Source organism: Elgaria multicarinata, chromosome 17, assembly GCF_023053635.1.
Source record: "Elgaria multicarinata webbii isolate HBS135686 ecotype San Diego chromosome 17, rElgMul1.1.pri, whole genome shotgun sequence".
Taxonomy (NCBI): domain Eukaryota; kingdom Metazoa; phylum Chordata; class Lepidosauria; order Squamata; family Anguidae; genus Elgaria; species Elgaria multicarinata.
In genome coordinates, this window is record NC_086187.1 from 3,506,398 (window position 1) to 3,529,173 (window position 22,776).

Below are 22,776 nucleotides of genomic sequence, written 5' to 3' on the forward strand. Positions count from 1 at the left end.
TTCTCATTGATGTCAAATGAGCCACTTCATCACCTGACCTCTCTGCATTGCTCACCTGAAGCAATGATCACTTAGGAATGGAAACTGAAGCTTCACTGGAAGGAAGACTGAGCACAGCTAGATATAAGCTGGTTTTTCTTGACAGAGTCTGTGCAAAGCAGAAGGCATCGATAAAAGAGGGTGGGCAGTGAGAACACCCTTCTCCCACACAGTTCCATGCAGTGGGATTTCTGCATTCATCCACCAGTGGGCAGAGACATGGTATGCTTCCCCATGACTCACTGGAGCTTAAGAGGTAGGTGTGTGTATGTGTGTGTCTACACACACACACGTCTTCCTTTTGGTTTCAGCGATTTGGAAGTTTGAGGACCACCAGGCTAATGAACGACATGAAACCTTCCTATCTGTGGCTTGCAATAGAGCGCAAGCTGGGGGGAAATTAGCTCATTTTGAAACCTGCAGCTGTGCCAGCCTAGCTATTTACACTTGCCTGTGGGGAGGAGGAAATCAGAGTGCAGCTCTTGGGGTTGTGTGCATGTGTCGCTTAAGCCAGTATCTCTGGTAACATGCAGATTAAGATGTTATACTGAAAACAGGAGAAGCATAAAGCTACTGTTGGGCAGGGAAGAATCTGGAAAGGAAGGAAAAAGTCAGTGGAGCAGCTCCTGCCTACCATATTGTAAATGCCCCTCTGTGGTCTCCCAGTATCTCACCACGGTTTTAATGAAGGTGATATTGAGTACGCGCGGGGGGGGGGGGGTGCTTCGTGGATGAGAGAAAACAGCAGACGGTAAATGTCCTTTGAATACTGATACTGTTTTCCACTGCTAAAAATGCCCCTTGAACACTCATCCTATCTCCACAGCCAAGGTGTAATTAAAACAGCAGCAGCAACAGCAGCAGCAGCAGCAACAACAACAACAACAACAACAACAACACCCAAGGAAGAACTCAGATTGTTCTACCATCATTTACTTCTGGCTCGATTTCGTAAAGAACCTTTTGTCAAATGCAGACACTCCTCTGCAACAGGTGAACTGTGGTGGTCAGAGGAAAGGGTCTCCTCAGCCTGCCTTGCGGCATGGATGCCCATTCCGCCTTTGTTGTGGCCAATGCAGGTGTGGCAATATTTGCCTCCTCCCCTGCCAAACATGAAGGGGTCAGGAAGGGCAGGTGCTGCCCCAGCAATGCTTCCCTCCCTGCCATCCCATTCTTGACTGTCTGATGTCGACTGCAACATCAGATGCTTCTAGGGATGGAGCAGAAGGGCTCTGCATGGTTTCCCCTCACGCTGGCACTAAACAGTTCAGCCAGAATGAAGTCGTCACCCAGCCAGAGCTGAGTCCAAAGCCAGAAGTAGGTCCGGGCATGGGATGGAGCCCCTTCCGGCCATGGGGGCAGCCTTAGGGGCTGTGGCCCCATCTCTGCATCTCTCAGAGCAAAGCAAACTTCCCCCCTGGAAGCATCGGGGCTTTCTCCTTCTCTGCCTCTGCTACAACATTGGTCCCTGTCCCACACCCACCAGCCCAGACTCCTTCAGCGGGAGGAGGCTAGCTGGCAGCTCAGGACAGATGTTGGGGGTGGGGGTGGTTTAAATACCTTCCAGGCAGCAGGTCCTCCACAAGCCCGAGTGGGTCATGACTTCCTCGTTCTTCCTGCTGGTGTCATTGTCGTTTGTGGACTTAGTCCTGCACACCCCCCTGGAATACAGCCAGTAGTCTGTGCCCACCGCGATGGTCATGAGGCTGAACGCTGCAAAGGCCCCCAGGGTGGTGATCAGCATCTGGATACCTCTGTCACACATCCTCATAATGATTCATGGTACCGCAGGCAGCCAACCGGAGGGAAAGGCAGGCCGGCACGGGAGTCGGCGGCTCGCCCCTCGGCGCTGGGCGGCCAGAGGCGTGCGAGGGGAGGGCTGCCCTTCCTCACGGGGAGCCCGCGCGCCTCGGCCGAGGAGAGGCTCCGCGCTGACTCCTCAGGCGCGCTCCAGCCTTTCGAGGGATCTGGTCCCCGCCGCTCTGGGAGGGGGCATGAAGCGGAGGGCCAGCCTGGCGCCTGAGGCTCATCCCCGAGCCGGGCTTCTTGCTCCGGGTCGGAAGGAAGCCGCGCGGGAGACGTGCCGCCCCTGCCTGCCGCGTTCAGCCCGGGGAACGAGCAGTCCTGGAGAAAGGGGAGGCGACGATCCAGAGCGCGGGGACTCGCGCCGCACCGCACCGTACCGCGCGCGCCTCTCGGGGTGCGAGCGCGGGGAGAGGCGGACAGGATGCCGGAGGCAGCCGGGGCGCAGCAATCGCGGGGCTGGGAAGACACGGGCGCTTGGCAGCAGGCGCGGGGGGGGGCACGGAACCCCCCTCCCGCCGCCGCCGCCGCCGCCGCCGCCGCCGAAGGGACGAGGGTCCGGCCGCTGGCAGGTCCTGGCCCGGAGCCCAGTGGGCAGGCCCCTTGCCAGCCCGCGGCCCAAGGTGCGGCGGGTCTCTGCAGCCCCGGGCTCGGAGCGCCCCGCCCCCCCCCCTGCCGCCGCCGCCGCCGCCCCCTGGCGCCGCGGTGCTGAGGCGGAGCTGCTCCCGCGAGCGCCGGCGTGCCCGCCCGGGCGTGCGGTGCTGAAGCGGACAGCTCCCGCGCCCCTAGGCTCCGGCGGCTGCCGGTGATGTCAGGAGGCGCCTCCCCCTCGCCTTCGCCGCTCTCCGGCAGCGATTCGGCTGGAACTTTTGGGTGCTGCTGCTGCTGCTGCTGCTGCTGCTGCTGCTGCTGCTGCTACTGCTGCTGGTGGTGGTGCTGGAGGCGGCGGCGGCGGCGGCTCGCATCCCGTCAGGCCAGGAGGCGCGTTCCCGGCGCTGCGCGCAGCTTCGCTTCGGAACTCGCTCTGGCGAGCAGCCGGGGGTCCCAGCCGCCCATTTCCCCGCTGAAAGCTGCGAGCGAGTGGGGGAGAGAGCCGCCGGCTGCGGAAAGGCAGATGGAGCCCGGGGAAGGTAGTCAAGGGCGGCGGCGGCGGCGGCGGCGGCGGCTGATCACATGGAAGTTGGGGAGGGGGCGGCGCGCCGGGCTGCTGCCTCCCTGCAAACAAAGGCCCCCTGCAGCTCCGCGATGAGCCGATCTCTCTCTCTCTCTCTGTTTCTCTCTCTCTCGCTCTCGCTCTCGCTCTCGCGCGCTCTCGCTCTCTCCACGCACACACACACGCGCGCGCGCGCCCACTGAAGCATGCGTCCGCACACAGCACTCTCCCACAACATCCACAAATGCTCTACCAAAGATGAATCCGTCTGCTACCTCATCCCTGCTCTCCTGTTTTGGCTAGAGAAAAATCCAGGGGCAGGCTGGCTAGCAAAAGCTACTAGCGCTTTGGTTTCTAAGGCGACTGCCTATGAACTCGGGGTCAGCTTCTGCCTGAGAATGGGCAGGGGAAGGGGGAAAGTCCTCTGCTCAACACTTTCCCCGGGGCCTGGAGTGCTTAGGGCCGCTCTTCAATAATGCCGCCAATTCCTAAAGAAGCTGGGAAGATCTTGATGTGGTTCTGTCAGGAGACGAGGCAGGATTCGGCTGTCATAGAAGGCAGAGTGGGGAAGCCAAGGGCCAAGAGGCAGGGAACAGGCGAGCAGATGGGGCAGGAATCCAGGAGAATCCGGGTACAGCAAGCAAAAGAACCAGCAAACAAGTTCCATGGTAGTAGAAATTAGTGCTGTGCTGAAAATTTCTCCCATGAGAATTTCAATCATTTTCATTCAATTTGATAGAAAATAAATTACTTTTGAAAAGAAATTCAAAGAAGAAATTTCTAAGAAATTCTCATGGGTTTGATTAAGAGTTCTTGTGCTTACCTTACTTATGAGGTGGCTGATGTGTGTGTGTGTGTGTGTGTGTGTGTGTGTGTGTGTGTGTGTGTCCGTCCTATCGTTCATTGTCCCATCATCTCTCTGACAGCCTGTAGCCTCCTTGGCTTCCTGCACTTCCTGACCATGGAAGGATATGAATTTATTCTTCCCTAGGGACTTTTCACATGCAGGCAGTGCAGGCAGCCTGAGAGATTGTGGAGCAATGGAGAGGTGTGTAATAGAAAGAAAATAGAGACAGTCCCCTCTGCCCCCTTACGGTGATTAGGTAAGGCCGAAAACACCACCAGCACATATTTAAAATAAATTATAAAATGCCCTGAGAACGAGGCAGAAAAATGAAAGCGCCTTTCATGAGGAAAACTTTTAGGAAATTCCTGAGGTTTTTTTCTTACCTCATAGAAATTACAGGACACTTTCCAGAATTTTCTCCACATGTTCTTCACCATCATTTTTGGGGGGTGGCTGCATTCCCTCCCCTCAATGCCCTGGAGTGATGCTAGGTGTGTGGGGTGTTGTGGAGGATGCAAAATGGGGGCCAGGCTGCCAACACAGCTGATGCTGTTGCCATTTGCAGTGGCAGTGCAAAAAAACCCCAAACAAAAATCCTCAGGGGAAAAAAGGAAGCTGTTCTACAATCCTTGTCAACGGTGATGCCTATCTGACAGAAACTGTTGGAGAAGTTCTCCTCCTCCTGGAGAAATTCAGTGAAATTGTGTGTCTCCCCCCACCCCAATTTCTCTACCCACAAGTAGGGTGGAGAATTTTGAGAGGCTCCTTGTGCACAGCTCTAGTCGAAATCTTATTTTGGGGTGCATGGGCTTACAAACAGTAGGTCCTTCCTCGGTTTATTTATTGAGCACTGTTTCATTCTGTTGCCTCCCTTCTTGCTTCCTTTGATGGGAGCCATTGAAGGACTGGACCAAAGAAGAGCAGGAAAGCTCAAGTGGCCTCAGGTGAAGCTGTATCCCAAGGCAGGACCCAGCAGCACTGAGGAGCCATTCCAGACAGATGCCAGCTATCCATAGGCAAAACCATACCTGACAGGGTGTTTGGGTTTTGGACAAACCCAAACCAGTGCTCAGGTATTTTGTTTTTCTAATTAAATGGGACAGAGATGAAGTAACTCCATGTCATGTCCTGTTTTGGGTGGTTGTTGTCACATAGTGGCGAAGAAAGGTTCTTTGCACATGTTCAGGGACACCAATTATGCCTTCTTTATTACTTCACATGGTATGCAGTTGTACTCTACCAATGAACTTGGCCTAGTCAAGCTAAGAACTGAATTAATCTCCATTAACACAAAAGTAGGCACCTGCTCCTCCTCCCTCTAAGATCACAGATTTTGGCAGAAATCAAGGATCAAGACTGGCTGTCAGTGCATAGTATGAGTGGTGGAGCTCCCGAGTCCCTACATGGCTTTGAGATAAGTAGGGCCCAACCCCAAGTAAACAAAACACTAGAGCATCTCTCCTTCTCTTCTCCCCCCACTCATCTCTCTTGATCTCTCCTACACACACACACACACAGCATGAGCAGGGGGTTGGACTTGATGGCCTTACAGGCCCCTTCCAACTCTACTATTCTATGATTCTATGATATATTATTATTATTATTATTATTATTTATTTATATAGCACCATTAATGTACATGGTGCTGTACAGAGTAAAACAATAAATAGCAAGACCCTGCCGCATAGGCTTACATTCTAATAAAATCATAATAAAGCAATAAGGAGGGTAAGAGAATGCACCAAACAGGCAGTATAAAAGTCAGAACAATTCAAGTTTTAAAGGCTTTAGGAAAAAGAAAAGTTTTTAGCTGAGCTTTAAAAGCTGCGATTGAACTTGTAGTTCTCAAATGTTCTGGAAGAGCGTTCCAGGCGTATTATTATTATTATTATTATTATTATTATTATTATTATTATTATTTATTTATATAGCACCATCAATGTACATGGTGCTGTACAGAGTAAAACAGTAAATAGCAAGACCCTGCCGCATAGGCTTACAATCTAATAAGAATCTAATACAATTCTGCTGCGTAAGGGGCAGCAGAAGAAAATGGACGAAGCCGAGCAAGGGAAGTGGAGACCCTTGGGCAGGTGAGAAACATGACATCAGAGGAGCGAAGAGCACGAGCAGGGCAATAGTTTGAGATGAGAGAGGAAAGATAGGAAGGAGCTAGACCGTGAAAAGCTTTGAAGGTTAACAGGAGAAGTTTATATTGGATTCTGAAGTGAATTGGAAGCCAATGAAGAGATTTCAGAAGCGGAGTAACATGGTCAGAGTGGCGAGCCAAGAAGATGATCTTAGCAGCAGAGTGGTGAACGGAAACCAACGGACTGATGTGAGAAGAAGGAAGGCCCGTGAGAAGAAGGGTGCAGTAGTCCAACTGAGAAATAACCAATGCATGAACAAGAGTCTTGGCAGAAGAGACAGACAAAAATGATCGAATCCTGGCAATATTATACAGGAAAAAAATGACAGGATTTAGCTACTGCCTCAATATGAGGAATAAAGGAGAGCGAGGAATCAAATATAAAGCCAAGACTACAAGCTTCCTTGACTGGAGTAAGTGTAACATCATTGACAGTAAGAGAGAATGAGAGATGAGGAGAAGGTTTAGGAGGAAAAACAAGCAATTCAGTCTTTGCCATATTAAGTTTCAAACGACGATGAAGCAGCCAAGCTGAGATATCTGAAAGAAATGCCGAGATACGATCGTGAACATCTGGAGAAAGATCCGGAGAAGAAAGATATAATTGTGCATCATCGGCATACAGATGATATTGGAGGCCATGAGATTGAATAAGATTACCCAAGGGCAACATGTATAAAGAAAATAATGGGCCGAGCACCGAGCCTTGCGGAACCCCTACTGAAAGGGGAAAAGAAGGAGACGAGCTGCCGTTAGCCAACACGCTGAAAGAGCGACCTGCTAGATAGGAGGCAAACCAGTTATAGACAGAGCCACAAAATCCGAGGTCATGAAGGGAATCTAAAAGAAGATCGTGATCAACCGTGTCAAAGGCTGCAGTTAGATCAAGGGCAATAAGAACGGAATAAAGGCCTTTAGACTTGGCAGTAAGAAGATCATTGGTAATCTTAGTAAGGGCTGTTTCAGTGGAATGCAAAGGACGGAATCCAGATTGAAAAGGATCCAGAGCAGAGTTATTAATACTAATAATTATTATTTCTTACCCACTTCTCCCTCTAGATTGAGGCGGGGAACAACATGAAATACAAAAATATAACCCAAAATCTTATATTGTATGTTTGTGATGGATTTAAATGTTATAAGCCACTGTTAGAAACTGAAAAGGTGGGTATGTCAGTATGTACAATTAGTGATATATTGGGGCCTCAAGGGGAAACCCATTGGAATGCAAGGGAGAGACACCGTTAAGTTGGGGGATAAAGACCTTGAACACCAAATGGTAAAATCCAGCTGCCATCCAGGGCCTTTAACTAGAAGGGAGAATTGCACAAAAGCTCTTCTGGCAAGTTCAGGAAAGGGAGGTGGGGAGAGAAGGAGGAATTGCACCCCAGGTGTGGAGAGCTCTTCAGTTATCTTTTAATAGGTTACCTACCACCATGCCAAGCGATTGTCTCCCACAACAATGACAAAGATGTGGATATGAGAACTGTTACACTTGAGAACAGCCCCATCATACATGTGACTTTTTGGGGGGTCAAAGTTATTTTTTCTCTTTCTGTCATAGCACTTGAAGACTAGATTTACCAAGAGACATAAATCTGGGGATCTGGTGGAGGGGAGGAGAGATTAATTTTTGTGGGCCACCCAGGGAGCTTCAGCTATTGGGCGGTATAAAAATGCAATAAATAAATAAATAAAAAATAAATTATCTGCATTGAACTTCCACACAGAGTCAAGATACCTCTGAGTTACTGATCCAAATAGGAAAAAAGCAAGAGATGGTCACCACCTCCCTCATGCTCCACTTGTGAGCTTCCCAGAGGAACACAAAATACACAGACTGCTGTGTTGGCCCAATGCCCCCTCCCCCAAGCCACACTCAGACATTAGAACTTTATTAGAATCATCCAAAATGTAACAAAATAGTGAGCAAGTGTTTGATGTTAAGCAATGTGGGAGGGGGGAGAGCAAAAAAGCGGGATCTATGTTGAAGCCGCAAAGTCTGTATTTAGCCACCATCTAAAGATGGAGTGTAGGAGGAGATTGCTGTGCAGGTTTCAGATTACACCTAGCAGGCTGGGACTAAGAAACAGTCAATGGCTAATCCCCATTTTGAAATAAATGAAATTGAGCAGTTACATACATCTGTCTCCAGCCCTAAGCAGAACATACAGGCTCCTTATTTAGTAGAGAACAGAAGTAAAAAGACCCACCAGTCTCAAGCATGAGTCAAACCTACCTACACTCTTCATGGAGCTCCCTTCTAAAATGCTTACATGGTACATCTCTCTCTCTGTCTCTGTCTCTGTCTCTGACTCTGACTCTCTCTCTCTCTCTCTCTCTGCCCCCTTCAAATCCCCCCTTGAAAACACCCTTTCTGCAGAAAGCCTTTGCCTTAGCCCTTCAGTTTTCGTCTCCCATAAATGTCAATTCTCTGTTTACTACTGTGGTCCTTGAATTTTTAAAACTTTCCTTCACTGCTGGTTGGATTGGATCATGACTCACATAACCTTTTGGAATGCATCTCTGCCAAAACCACTTTAGAATTAAAGGTTTATTTTAAACCTGTGTGTATGTGATATGGAAGCAAATTATTTACCTGGACATGGTGAAAATTACACACAGACGTGAACACAGAATATTTTCTGCTCTGATGGCAAATCCTTATGAGTTAAAGGTCACTATCGCTCCCATTTTGCAGCAAGTCTGATAGCAAGGCCGAAAGACAGGCTTGCCTGGCTGTGTCTAGATTTGAACAGTGGTTAATTCTCTGAAATAATAGGTTCTGGGGCTTTGCCCAGCCTGGATGTCCTGTTCCAAATTCCAGGTTTCTGAGAGGGCTGGGATTTCAGGGCCAGCTCAAGATGGAGGGTGACTGTACATGGATGTCATGTGCTCCAGCAAAGGGTTCCTGAGCTCCAGAGTTGGACAAGAACAAATGGTCCTGCTGTATGGACCCTGGGAAGAAGAAGAAGGCCAGGTGCTTCTTTGCATCTCAGCAAACACACACCTTTCTTGTCCTCATTATCAGTCTAGATGAGAAAGTCACATGGGGGCTGCCACTAAGATTTAGCAAAATACCCATGCTGCTGAATCCTTCACCTCCGTTATTATCCATCTCAGTCCATCAGGGCTGCTCTAGAGCTTGCAGAATTCAGTGGTGAGTTGGGCCTAGCAGTGTCAGAGGAACTGTTTCTAGGGTTTTGCTGTTTAGTGACCATACAATGGCCAATTATATGGGAATGTGTGAAACCACCAGGAGAAATCTGCCTAGTCTTGAACAAACTCTCTTGGTTTCCCCTCAAAATAATGCTTAGGTGTTTTGCCTGACTAGAAAGCTCTGAGTTTCACTTAGATGAATTTCAGGAACTAAATTGGGCTGCATGGACAATTCTACCCCCCCACACACACACATATACACGAAATATTACTGACCTTAGATAATCTCTTTGTGCTTCTCTTCTCATTCCTAGATGTTGGCTCTTTCCTCAACACCTCATTGTGAGTTTCACTTGACAACTTTCACTCACTCGCCCACTGCCTTAAAGTAGGAACTTGAAAAGAGAACAGTGGGGGTGGGGGAGGGGTTCATTGTGCCTCCTTCCCCCAGCTTCTTTGTAATGTTTGAAGTAGCCTTTCTGCTTCTCAGACTTTTCCCAAAAATAACTCCAGGATCAGAAATAGCTACACCTCCACTCTTCTCATTTGCCCCATCCTGTTGGAGTTCAGGGTCACCCCCTTCTCCTCCTCCTTCTGTGTTATTTGAAGTCATCACCCAACAACATCAAGGAGACAAATCAAATCCATCTCAAAATAAGCTGCTCAGCACTCCCACCCCACTGCAAGGAGACCCCCCCTCTCTTTGCCCTTTACAACTCTAATTTCTTTCAGCACGTGTCTATTTTTGCTTCCTGCTGTAATTGCATCATTTGGATTTCTGCTCTTGGGACCTTCAAAGAAGTGATTGCAGCGATCAACAGGGAATGGATCTGCCCATGACCACAGCATGACCTCTCCTCCCTCTAAGGAAAATACTTGATGAATTGCAAGTGTTATGATCACTCTGATAACAAGGTACTATAAATACATGGGGACTTTTCAAAAAACCATAAAATATTCAACACATGACAGGAAACAACGATCTATGACTGGTGAGTTGTGATTCACAACTGGATCAAACTTGACTTAACAAGGATCACATTAAGACCGTATTTTGCAGAAGGAGAAAGGAAAAGGTGAGGTTGAAGAAAGACAGACAAATAGACAAAAAAGCAGAAAAACTGATTTAGAAAAAGAAAGGGAGAGTCAAATAGTAGCAGAAATCTAAATAGACAGGAAGCAACTAAAGGTAAAAGAGGAATATAAGAAAAAGTCATGTAGCACATCCTAAAATGAAAGCTGAGTTTTGGATTTGGAGAGCTTGAAAAGTTACATCATACAAGGCTTGTATTTATTTATTTAATATACCACCTGGCTCACTGTAAAAAAATTCAAAAGAATTTTTAATTAAAACAACATAAAAACAGATCCGTTAAAACAAAATGAAAAAGACAATAAACAAACAAAAAGAAAATAAACAAAACAAACAGCCCCCAATTAATTAAAGGCTCCATCAGCAATGTAGCAGCTAATATGCTAGAGACCTGCCTGAATAAAAGTACATTTGGCTGCTGGCGGAAGGACAATGGAGGGTGTGTGTGTGTGGGAGGCAATCTAGCAATCTAGCTAGGAGTTCCAGAGCTTAGGAGTGGCCACCAAGAAGGCCCTCTTTTGTGTATCCACCAAACATGCTTCCAAAGATGGCAGGACAAAGAGAAAGGTCTCTGAGAGATTTATAACTTCTCTTCCCACTCCACCATTCTTCACAAACTTGTTAACCAACCCTTTTATCACAGACTGTGACATATCCATGCCTGCCTGGCATCTAGTTTACTAAGCCTTCTCTTCTGCCTCTCTTCCCTGTTTGCTGGTCTCACTCCCAAATGGGCTTGCCTTGAGCTCCTGACAGTGACTGGGTTTGGGTGATCGCAGCAGTGGAAGCAACAATTGTGGCTGCTTCCCCTGCCCCTTTGTGTGCTGTGCATGCGACAGCCATGAAAGGGCTGACCTGGTGTGTATCACCGAGACCTGGGTGAATGAGCTGGGCAGAGTAGATCTGTCTCAACTCTGTCCACCTGGGTACTTGGTGCAGCACCAGCCCAGATTGGAGGGCCGGGATGGGGGGAGGAGTTGCCATCAGCCATAAGTATTCCATCTTCCTCATAAGGAAGCCCATCCGTCCTAGTGCCAGTTTTGAGGGTTTGTACCTTGTCCTGGGCCAAAGAGACAGAACAGGTATACTTCTGGTGTACCACTCACCCCGCTGCCCAGCAGTCTCCCTGCCTGAGCTGGCTGAGGTGGTCTCGGAGGTGGTGTTGGAGAACCCTAGGACTATAGTTTTGGGGGACTTAAATATCCATGCCGAGGCTGTCTTGACAGGGCCCGCTGGGGACTTCATGGCTACCATGATAACTATGGTCGGATGGGGGAAGATCTGTTTTTTGGGGGTGGGTGGGTGCGTTAACAACCCATTGTCATGAACAGATAATTTCTTTGTGAAATTTGGTTTGCCAGTAGCAGATCCTCCCTACAGGGGTGGGGGACACATTAAGATGGTCCGCCCCCGGAGACTTATAGAATCTGAAGCTGATAGGGCTGGCAATTTGGTCTCACTATGGAATAGTGAGATGGGAAAGGCCATTGATACAATTGCTCCTGAGCACCTGTGGAGCCTGTAATTCACCTTGGTTTGTAGAAGATCTATAGGCAATGAAACAGGCTGGATGACAGCTAGAGTGCAGGTGACATAAGTCTCAGAGTGAGTGTAAGGGTAAGGTGAGGGTTAAGCGGACCTTGGGACTGGCATGTCTTTTAAATTGTGAATTTTATGGTTTCATAGGAAGAGAGATAAGAACCAGGCAGCTGTATGGGGGAGAAGACTGGAGCCAGGCTGATTGTAACTGTCCTGTCCTTGAGTGATTAACCATCCCGGGCAGAGGTGTGAAGACACTCCACGCATCAAAGCTGAAGGGAGGGGGGAAGGAGTGAAAAGACTGGTATAAAGTTAGCCCCTGAAAAGGAACAGGGGTCTGTCGGCTGAGTTCGGTCTGGGGTGACGTAAGAAACTGTAGTTTTAGTCTTTAGCTTGCTTGCTCTGGGTTCTTATACATTTATGCATGCTTTTATATTTTTATTCTGCTAATCCCATGTATTCCTACCCTTTTCCTAATAAATGGTCTTAAACCTCCTTTTTGTGAGCCATGAGTGTCTGTGCCTGGGGATCCATGCTAAATCCAGTCAAGAAGCCAGATGGTTGCTGGGCGCTCTTCCTTTACAGTGAGTACCATCGAAGATCAGCAAAGACTCTTCATTGTGTCGCAGCAGTGAGGATGGCAAAAAAATCTTACTATGCCTCCTCAATCTCATCCTCAAAATGCTACCCAGCAGAATTATTCTGAGTGGTGAAGAGCCTGTTGGGAGGAGGCTCTGGCTCTGGGAAACCAGAATTGGAACCCTCAGTAACCTGCTGTAATAAATTTGCTAGGCATTTTGAGGAGAAAGTTGCTCGTACTCACTCAGAACTTGATGCTTGGGGAGGTGTCCAGTGCCCCGTCTGGTCATGCTCCCTGGGACCAGTTCCAGTGGTTGCAGCCTGATGATGTGGACAAGACGCTTGGATCAGTCCGTCCCACTACATGTAAGCTTGACCCTTGCCCATCTTGGCTAATTCGATCTAGCAGAGGTGGATTGACTGGGTGGGTCCAGGGGGTTGTAAATGCCTCCCTCTGTCAGGGAGCGGTGCCTGCTGCCCTCTCCTGAAGAGGCCCTCCCTGGACCCAGAGGTATGTGAGAACTACCACCCCATCGCTAATATCTCCTTTTTGGGCAAGGTCCTTGAGCGTGTGGTGGCTGAGCAACTTCAGAAATTCTTGGAAGAAACGGATTATCTGGACCCATTTCAGTCTGGTTTCAAGCCAGGGCAAGGCACTGAAACAGCCTTGGTGGCTTGACTGACAACGTACTCCGGGTGAAAGACAGGGGGAGTGCTACCCTGTTGATCTTCCTGGATCTCTCAGCAGCTTTTGACACCATTGATTATGGTATCCTACTGGATTGGCTCTGCGAGATGGGAGTGGGAGGCACTGTGTTACAGTGGTTCCACTCCTACTTGCAGGACTGATTCCAGAGAGTGGTATCGGGGGATTCCTGTTCCACCTCATGGCAATTAAGCTGTGGGGTGCCCCAGGGTTCTATTCTGTCCCCCATGTTGTTTACATCTACGTATATGAAGCCGTTGGGTGAGGTCATTAGGGGTTTTGGGGTTGGGTGCCATCAGTATGCTGATGATACTCAGCTCTACTTTTCCTTGTTGTTGGAGTCAGCTGGGGCTGTGAAGGTGCTGGACCAGTGCCTGGAGGCTGTAATGGGCTGGATGAGGGCCAATAAACTGAAGATGAATCCTGATAAGACGGAAGCTCTGTGGATTGGTGGTTCCTGAGTCCGGGAATTGGGTAAGCGACCTGTTCTGGATGAGGTGGCGCTCCCTCTGGAGGAGCAGGTACGTAGCTTGGGAGTACTCCTGGATCCATCATTGTCAATGGAGGCCCAGGTGGACTCCGTGGCACGGAGTACTTGGGGTCAGCTTTGGCTGATCTGCCAGCTACGGCCTTTCCTGGACAGGGACAACCTAGCCACAGTGGTGCATGTACTGGTAACTTCCCAATTAGACTACTGCAATGCACTCTACGTGGGGCTGCCCTTGAAGACAACTCGGAAGTTGCAGCCAGTGCAAAATGCAGTAGCTAGACTGCTGGCGGGTACATCTTACAGAGACCACATAACACTGGCCTTAAAGGAATTGCACTGGCTGCCTATATGCTTCTGGTTGGAATTCAAGGTGTTGGTAATGAGGTTTGAAGTCCTAAATGGCTTGGGACCTCGATACTTGAGGCAGTCCCTCTCCTTGTATATGCCTGCCCGAGACTAGAGATCTGTTGGAGGAGCCCTTCTCTGCATCCCACCAACGCAGCATATATGCTATGATGGGACAAGGGAGAGGGCTTTCTCTGTTGTGGCACCTCGACTGTGGCATGCCCTCCCCTTGGAGGCCCGACTGGCGCCAGCACTGATTTTATTCCGGCGCCAAGTGAAAACATGGCTTTTTAACAAAGCCTTTGATGATTAAATTCACTAAGATGGCACATTGTTTTAGCTATTTTAACTGCTTTTACTGCTTTTAAATTATATATTGTTTTAACTTGGTTCATGGTTTAATTTGTTTTTAACTGTGTATATTTATTGTTTTATACTGTATGCTTTTATCTGTACGCCACCCTGAGATCTTATTGATATAGGGCGGGATACAAATGTTTTAAATAAATAAATTATGCCATGCACCACAGCACAGGTTGGCGTGTTGTCTGAACCTGGCGTGCGGTGGGAGGGGGCAGTTGTATCCATCCTATGACCCACAATGTGCAGTAGAGCTTGTAGGGTGGGTACAAAGCTCCACCCCACCATGTGCCAGGTTCAGGTGACATGCAAGCCCATGCTGCAGCAGGGGGAATAATGCAAATGGTGGTCACTTGCATGGCAAGCTCAGGGCCGGGGCTAGCCACCGTGACGGTTGCTTCCCCCACTGCAATTGTCCAAACTTGGCCAGTGACATTTGATGATACATTTTACTTCAAAAGAGGAAATGTCTAAAAAATGTTGGTAAAAAGGGAGTTGAATGGGGAACAGAGTTGCCTCTCTCCAGGATTTCATCTCTCCAGAATGCACGGGGGTTATTCAAAACTCAGAAGATCAACTAGAATGTATAGCGCAGGTCAGAAAAGGGTTCGGCTTCGGGTTCGTAAGAATGGTTAATGAACAGCTCCAGACACTCTTGGATGAGACTGATTATCTGGATCCATTTCAGTCGGGTTTCAGGCCTGGCTTTGGCACGGAAACAGCCTTGGTCGCCCTGTATGATGACCTCTGTCAGGAGAAAGACAGGAGAGGGAGTGTGACTCTGTTGATTCTCCTTGATCTCTCAGCGGCTTTCGATACCATCGACCATGGTATCCTTCTGGAACGTCTGGCTGAGTTGGGAGTGGGGGGCACTGCATTGCAGTGGTTCCGCTCCTACTTAGCAGGACGGCTCCAGAAGGTGGTGCTTGGGGGACATTGCTCAGCCCCATGGACTCTCCAGTATGGGGTTCCGTAGGGGTCGGTCTTGTCCCCCATGCTGTTTAACATGTACATGAAACCGTTGGGTGTGGTCATCCGGAGTTTTGGAGTGCGCTGTCATCAGTACGCTGATGACACACAGCTCTACTGCTCCTTTTCAACTTCATCAGGTGTGGCTGTGGATGTGCTGAACCGGTGCTTGGCTGCGACAATGGACTGGATGAGGGCTAATAAACTGAAACTCAATCCAGACAAGACTGAGATGCTGCTGGTGGGTGGTTCCTCTGATCAGATGGGGGGCGTTCAACCAGTTCTGGATGGGGTTGCACTCCCCCTGAAGGAGCAGGTTCGTAGCTTGGGGGTTCTCCTTGAACCATCTTTGTCACTTGAGGCTCAGGTGGCCTCGGTGGCACGGAGTGCTTTCTACCAACTTCGGTTGGTGGCCCAGCTACGCCCCTATCTGGACAGGGATAACCTAGCTTCAGTTGTCCATACTTTGGTAACTTCCAAATTAGATTACTGCAATGCCCTCTACATGGGGCAGCCTTTGAAGACGGTCCAGAAGCTGCAGCTTGTGCAAAATGCGGCGGCCAGATTGATAGCTGGAACAGGGAGGTTTGAGCATATCACACTGATTCTGGCCCGCTTGCATTGGCTGCCTATATGTTTCCGAGCCCAATTCAAGGTGCTGGTCTTAACCTATAAAGCCCTACATGGCTTGGGACCGCAATACCTGATGGAACGCCTCTCCCGACATGAACCTACCCGTACACTGCGCTCAACATCTAGGGTCCCCCTCTGAGTGCCTACTCCGAGGGAAGCTCGGAGGATGGCAACAAGGGACAGGGCCTTTTCAGTGGTGGCCCCCCAATTATGGAATGATCTCCCCGATGAGGCTTGCCTGGCGCCAACATTGTTATCTTTTCGGCACCAGGTCAAGACTTTTCTCTTCTCCCAGGCATTTTTAACAGCATTTTAACAGCATTTAACAACGTTAAGTTTGTTTTTAATGAACCCCAGAATTGTTGTTTTTAAATAGATACTGTTGTTTTTATACTGTTTTTATGTTTTTTAAATTTTTGTATACTTTTAATGTTTACTATTTTTAATTGTTGTAAACCGCCCAGAGAGCTTCGGCTGTGGGGCGGTATATAAATGTAATAAAATAAATAAATAAATAAATAATAAGGAGGCTGTTAGAGAAAAGAAGTCTTTCTTCAAATACCTGAAATCTTGCCGAAATGGGGAGAACACAAAGAAGTAAAATAAGAGATGCAACGCCCCTCCCAGGATTTTGAGGAGCATATTGCTAGATATAACCAGTGTATTTTAATTGTTAAGACCAACAATAAAAACTACTTAAGAACAGCAGAGGTGGGAAATCATCCAGGGAGGGTCATTGGATCGTTGCATGATGAGGGAATTAAAGGCGAAGAAGGTGATTGCAGAGCAGCTGGATGAATAATTTATGTCTGTCTTCACTGCAGAAGACATGGGGTTTAAACGGATATAGTCGTGAAAGGGGTCTGGGGAACGGAGGCAAATAAATGGCTGATTCCAGGCAGCATCCATCCAAGAGTTCTTAAAGAAGCAAATGTGAAATTGCTGATCATCTTACAAAAATACGCAACATGTCCCTAAGATCAGCCTCTGTATGAGAGGACTGGAGAATGGCCAATGTAACACTAGTGTTTTTTGGGTGGTTTTTTTTAAAGGGAGGGCCCAGAAAATTCCAGGGCAGTCAGCTTAATGTCTGTTCTGAGTGGATTGGTGGAAAGCATTATTAAAGCTAAAATTATCGATTTTAACAATTTTATTGTTTTCTACAAAGGAATAGAAAAAAAGACAAGCAAAGAAGGAAAACATAACAAAACGTCACACACTTAACTAACAATACAATCTAATAAAAACATATATACGAAATATATGAGGCTATATTCAATTTAAGGCAATCTTCATGTCAGACATAGAGGCTATCAGTTACTTCACTTTAGCCAGCCCAGTATTATGCGTTAAGACCACAGATTATATGTAAAACACACAAACAAATACATCATTCTTTTGCAACTCTTGTATATACTCTATCAGAGGTTTCCAGTCCAATACAAACGAGGTTGTTGATTTTTCTCTTACTAGTGCTGGAAGTTGGCCATCTCCACCAGCTCCAAAACCTTGAGCAGCCATTCCTCCGTTGATGGTACTTGTGTATTTTTTCCAATATTGTGCATAGAGCAGTCTGGCAGCTGTTATCATGTACAAAAACAATGTTCCTCCTTTTTCTTTAAGTTGATCGTCCATAAGTCCCAACAAAAATGTTTCTGGTTTCATTTGTATATTTGTCTTTAATATTTTTTGCATTAACAAATGGATCTGAGTCCAAGATTTTGCTTTTTTACATGACCACCACATATGGTAAAAAGTTCCTTCTTGTCCTTCACTTTTCCAACAGTCTCCCAAACAGCCCCTGTACATTTTTGCTAATTTTGAGATGATCATCTTATAAAAATTCTCCTTAAGTCTAATACTTTACGTACATTTTAAACCTTTTACCCACATATTTTCCCATAATTCCATTAGTGCATTATACCCAAAATTTTGATCCCATTTTATCATACAGTCCTTTGTTTATTCATTCTCTGTCTCAAGTTTTAACAATAGCTTATACACCTTAGAGATAACATGTTCATCATTAGTACATAGGGCTGCTTCAAACATTGACTTTGTTTCCTCAAATCCACATTCTTTTATGTCTCTCTTAAACTTCTCCGTAATCTGTAGGTAGGAGAACCACTGACATATGTGGCCCTCCTTTAACAACCCTTCTCTTGATTTAGTTAGTTAGTTCGGTCGTTGCCATCAGCGATGGGCCCAGAGGCGCAGCCTCCTTCCCTCCTACTCCCAATGATGCTTAGCAATTGAGGCAGCCAGCCCCAGGCGCTCTCCCTTCAGGCCCAGGATGGCAAGCCACTTCCAGATGATGGCCACCAAAGCCCAGTAAATCTTCCCTCTCACCCATGGCATGCTGGGAGTTGTAGGTGCAAGCCTAGCTCCCTGAATAACATGTTAATCTTTGAACACCATCTGGGGTGTGGTGGGAGACAACTGGAGAGCGGGCCTTCTTATCTGTGGCACCCTGCTTATGGAGTTCTTTTTCCCAGGTAGGCTTGCCTAGTGACTGCATTAACGGCTGTCCAGTGCCATGTTGTTGTTGTTGTTGTTATTTTCCAAGGCCTTTTAACTTGATGAGATTTTTTATGCAGGAATTACTGAATAAAGTTTATGAATATGATGTAAAAGCCTGACTATACCATTGAAACAGAAGAGTGAATGGAGGAGTGACTGATAGCTGAGGCTAGAATGGAATGGTGGGCGGGGCGATTGGCAGTTGGGGAAAGTCAGGTAGAAGGAGAACAAAGACAGTTAATGAGAGGTCAGGGAAGTGGGAGCTGAGCTAGGATTGAGAGATAGTGACCTGGTTTGCTCACCTATACTTTATATATAATCAGCTGCTCTACATGCCAGTACTATACCTCCCAGCATGCCTTTGGAAGCCCGCAGGTGCCCTTGTCCTCTGACACGTCCTCTTGTTGCTGATGCTGCTTCTTGATAGAGTGTTGAAGAGTAGCATCACCAAGGAGGGGTGGTAAGTTGTTGTCAGTGGACACAGCCAGCTCCGGCCTATCCTGCTGGGACTGCCTTGGCCTGCGCTTCTCACCCACGAAGTGTTCCATCAGGAGCCTGCACTGAAGGGTTTTGCCAGGCACTTGTCCCCCTTCATTGGGTCTGTTTTGGGGCGTGCACAGAGTGTCTCCCCTTCTTTCCTCCCTCTTAAGGGTGAAGGCTGTGCACTTGCTTCCCCAGATTCTGAGAAAACAGCGATATCAGGACAGAGTGCCTTTGAGCATGTTCAGCCCCTCAAAGTCACACTGTTTTATCTAGTTACAATTTTAAAACCACGCAGAGGGCAGGAGGAGGCACCGCAAATGGACGCAGCCCATTTATTGTTTCCTTTTATGTGGAATTGGGTTGACTGCTTGAGACCAACCTTAGGAGTCAAGGTTGTGAAAGACACAACCCACCCATGCACTCACAATGGCCACCAAAGGCTGGTAAGTCTGGCCTCCCACCCAAGGCATGCTGGGAGTTCTGCCCAAGGCATGCTGGTAGTCATAGGCATAAACCTAGGTTTTTATTAAATTATTTAAAAATACTTAACCCACCCACCCAAAAAAATTGTGTTTTTAGATTTTTCTGGTACATTGTACAGCCAGACCTATCGCCGTGTCAAATTTCAAGTTTCTAACACATCTGGAAGTGGGCAAACATCTCCAGACATACATGACACACAAATAATTTCCTCTTCATAGGTAGAGATATTTCTTCGCCACCTTTCAGGCCAGGAGCCCTCCCAAGGCAGCATACAATAAAATGCACATAATAAAAATGGCAAACATGCAAAACAACAACAACAACATCCCAAACTCCAGCATAAGACAAATCCTATAACATACAATTGCAGCTACAACCCAGTCTGACAAAATATAGTCAGGGGACACTACAAGGAGGTTTTCAGGGCCTTCCTAAAAGCCAGCAACTATGAGGCCTGTTGGACCCCCCCCCCCAGTGACCACTCATTCCAGAGGTGAAGGCCACTGCAGAAAAAGCCCCCCAGAGTGGGCAAATGTGAGGGGCCTCTGCTGCTGCCGTTCTTCGAGTGTAGGCAGGCTGATATGGGTGAAGGTGGTCTTACCAGATCTACACCAAGGAGGATATAACACTTTGAAAGCAGAAATCTGTATATGGAATGTGTCTTGCACTTCAACAGTTGTCAAGACTGTTACAAAGCAGTAGAGTAGATCCTGCCCTGGTCCCAAACCATTTCAGGCTTTAAAAGGCAAAACCAGCGCTTAGAAACACACTGGGAACCAGTGCAGCATAGGTGGCAGATGGTCTGATGGCCTCGTCCCCACAACACTCAGGCAGCTGCATTCTGCACCAGCTGAAGTTTCTGGACCGACTTCAAAAGCAGCCCTATGTACAGTGCATTACAGTAATCCAGCCTGGACATCATTTGTAGATCTACAAATTGGGAGAGGTGGTGAACGCACTCCTGGACACTGCAGCCACATGTTGGAAATCATTAGGAAAGGAATTATAAATAAAACTACAATATTTGAAAAGCCCAATATTTGAAATGTCCTGTTTTTCAACCTTGGAAAACAGTGTACAGTTAAGGTTACCACCTCTCAAACAGGATTTGGCAGAACTGGAAAAGGTGAGGAAAAGAGAAACCAAAATGATCAAGGAGCAGAAATAACCCCTGTGAAGACATGCTACAATATTTGAGGCTCTCTCACTTTGAAAGAATGCAAGAAAATGGAGCACATAATAGAGGTATTTAAAATTATATATGGCATGGATAAGATGGATAAGGAGAACTTTCTCTCTCTCCCATAATACCAGAACCTGGGATCGTCCCATGAAGCTGATTGGTGGGAGATTCAGGACAGATAAAAGGAATTCTGTAGCTTAACATAGAGCTTCGTTAAGCCTCAGAATTCACTACCATAATCTGTAGTGATGGCTGCCAACTCCGATGGCTTTAAAAGGGGATCAGTCAAATTCATGGAGGAGAAGTCCATCAATTGGCATTAGTCATGATAGCTATATATTACCTCCAGTATCAGAGGTGGTGGGCCTCTTAGTATGGGTTGCTGGGGAACACAAGCAGGAAATGCTCTATATGGCCCTCATGTTCTGCTTGTGGGCCTTCCATTGGGGTATCTACTTGGCTACTGTAGGAAAGGAATCCTGTACTAGATAAGCTTTTGGTCTGAGCCAGCACGGCTCTTCTGATGCCATTATCTTCTTATGTGACAGAGAGAAAAGCCGAGGAAGCAGCTGCCCCAAGGCCCCAAGGGCCAGAGACATCAGCAGCACTGTGGAGCAGCCCATGAAATGATCCCTATCTCCAGGGAATAGAAGAGCTTGGACCTATCCATCCAGCCACATGGGTTTGAATTAATTTCAGTTATTGTGGCCTGAGGATGTGTACCAGCTGCTTGGGGAGGTGTGACCTATCACCTCTTTGCTCCAGCCTTCTCCCTCTTGGTTTATAACACTGTGCAAGAGTGGGCTGACTAACTGGGTGTACTTGGAAGGGGCCTTGAAGGTTGTCTAGTCCCCCCAGCCCCACTCATTGTAGGATCTGCAATGCAGGATGCACCTGCATCCCTGACAGGTGGCCATCCAGCCTCCAGTGAAGCACAGCACATAGCATCTCCTAAGGCAATTAGGCGGTTTTGCCTAATTATTGCCATGTGTCCTCATGCACCCAAGGAATGCATGTCGGGACTGCCCTGCTGCTGGGTCCCCTTCACTGCTCTGTTGCCTTTTCTGCAAGGGAAGCGGGACGGAGAAGCAATGGTGAGGCATCAGTGGGGGAGCCAGCATCACTCTGCCTCAATGTTTCCTAGCTCAGAAAGGGCCGGGTAGAGTGAAGCCAGTCCCCTGACGGAGGGTGCAGAAGCTTGATCTGGTGCTTCAGCTGGGGATCCAATGACATCAGAAGGCAGAGCTCTACCTCTGACATCACAGATGGGGGCCTGACCCCTGAAGTTGTTCAGCCGATGGCAGGGGGGGTAGGACCTGGCCTCTGGACCCAAAGGGCCTGGCCTCCGAACCTAGAGTCAGGTTACCCCATGACAAAATGGGTGTTTCCAGAACTAGGAATGAGTAAAGGGACAATGGACCAGTCTAAGGTAGTCGAGTGTGCAGTTTATTATAAAAATAGACAGAATAAGTAGATGGGCAGTGTTCAGATGGAACCAGCAATTATTTGGTTAAATCTGCAGAGAAGGGAGGAGATGGGGAAGACCAAAAGGCAGGCAGCCGTGCTCGAGGGCTACAAGAAGGTGAAGGGGGCAGGGACTGACTAAGGGGGGCACAGGAGCATTATGGGCCGGAGAGGTGTGTGGCAAGATAAGCTGGGCTAGAGAGAAGGAGCCCGAATGTTCAGAAGGCCTTGCCTGAGCTGTCACGCGTGTTGTTCCTATCGGCTGAGGCACCCTGGCTTTTAGGTAACCAGGTGTAGCCTACCTCCTGCAAGCGTCCAGGCGGTGATGGGGGAATGCAGGCCCTGGCATGCCTCACAGTTCCCTGGCTACAGAACTAGTCAAGGCAAGGACTGGGTTCTCTGGGTCAGGGCAAAAGAAACGAGCGTGTGTGTGCACGCACACACGTGTGTAATGGCAAATATGGGAAAGGAAAACAGTTCCTTGCTGAGCAGGGAACTGAATCTTTTTCTTAAAGCAACCAACAAAAAAGAATTCCTTTTTTTAAAAAAAACATATCTTGCTTTGGGGAACGTCCCCCCCCCCCTTAGTACAAAGAAAAACAAAGGGATTCACATGACAAAGATGAGATTTGATTTTCTTGCCATGTGTGTTGTGTGCAAAAATGTGATAAGCACAAAAGGGGCCATGTGCACCTTTGGGCTATAGGTTCCGACCCTGATGTCTTGTTCTTACCATGGGCTTCCCCGTATTCCCTGCCCAGTGCCTTTCGACTCTGAGA

General features: G+C 47.9%; 1 protein-coding gene across 2 annotated transcripts in view; it reads right to left on the reverse strand.

The window, feature by feature from the left end:
* CACNG3 (calcium voltage-gated channel auxiliary subunit gamma 3) overlaps positions 1–1,816 on the reverse strand; it is a 75,940-nt gene extending 74,124 nt beyond the window's left edge. For both annotated transcript variants that reach the window (XM_063143000.1, XM_063142999.1), the window contains exon 1: positions 1,600–1,816. In XM_063143000.1, coding sequence (XP_062999070.1) covers positions 1,600–1,810 — 211 coding nt within the window. In that variant the 5' untranslated portion in view covers positions 1,811–1,816. The remainder of the gene's footprint in view (positions 1–1,599) is intronic.
* Between the last annotated feature and the right edge of the window lie 20,960 nt (positions 1,817–22,776).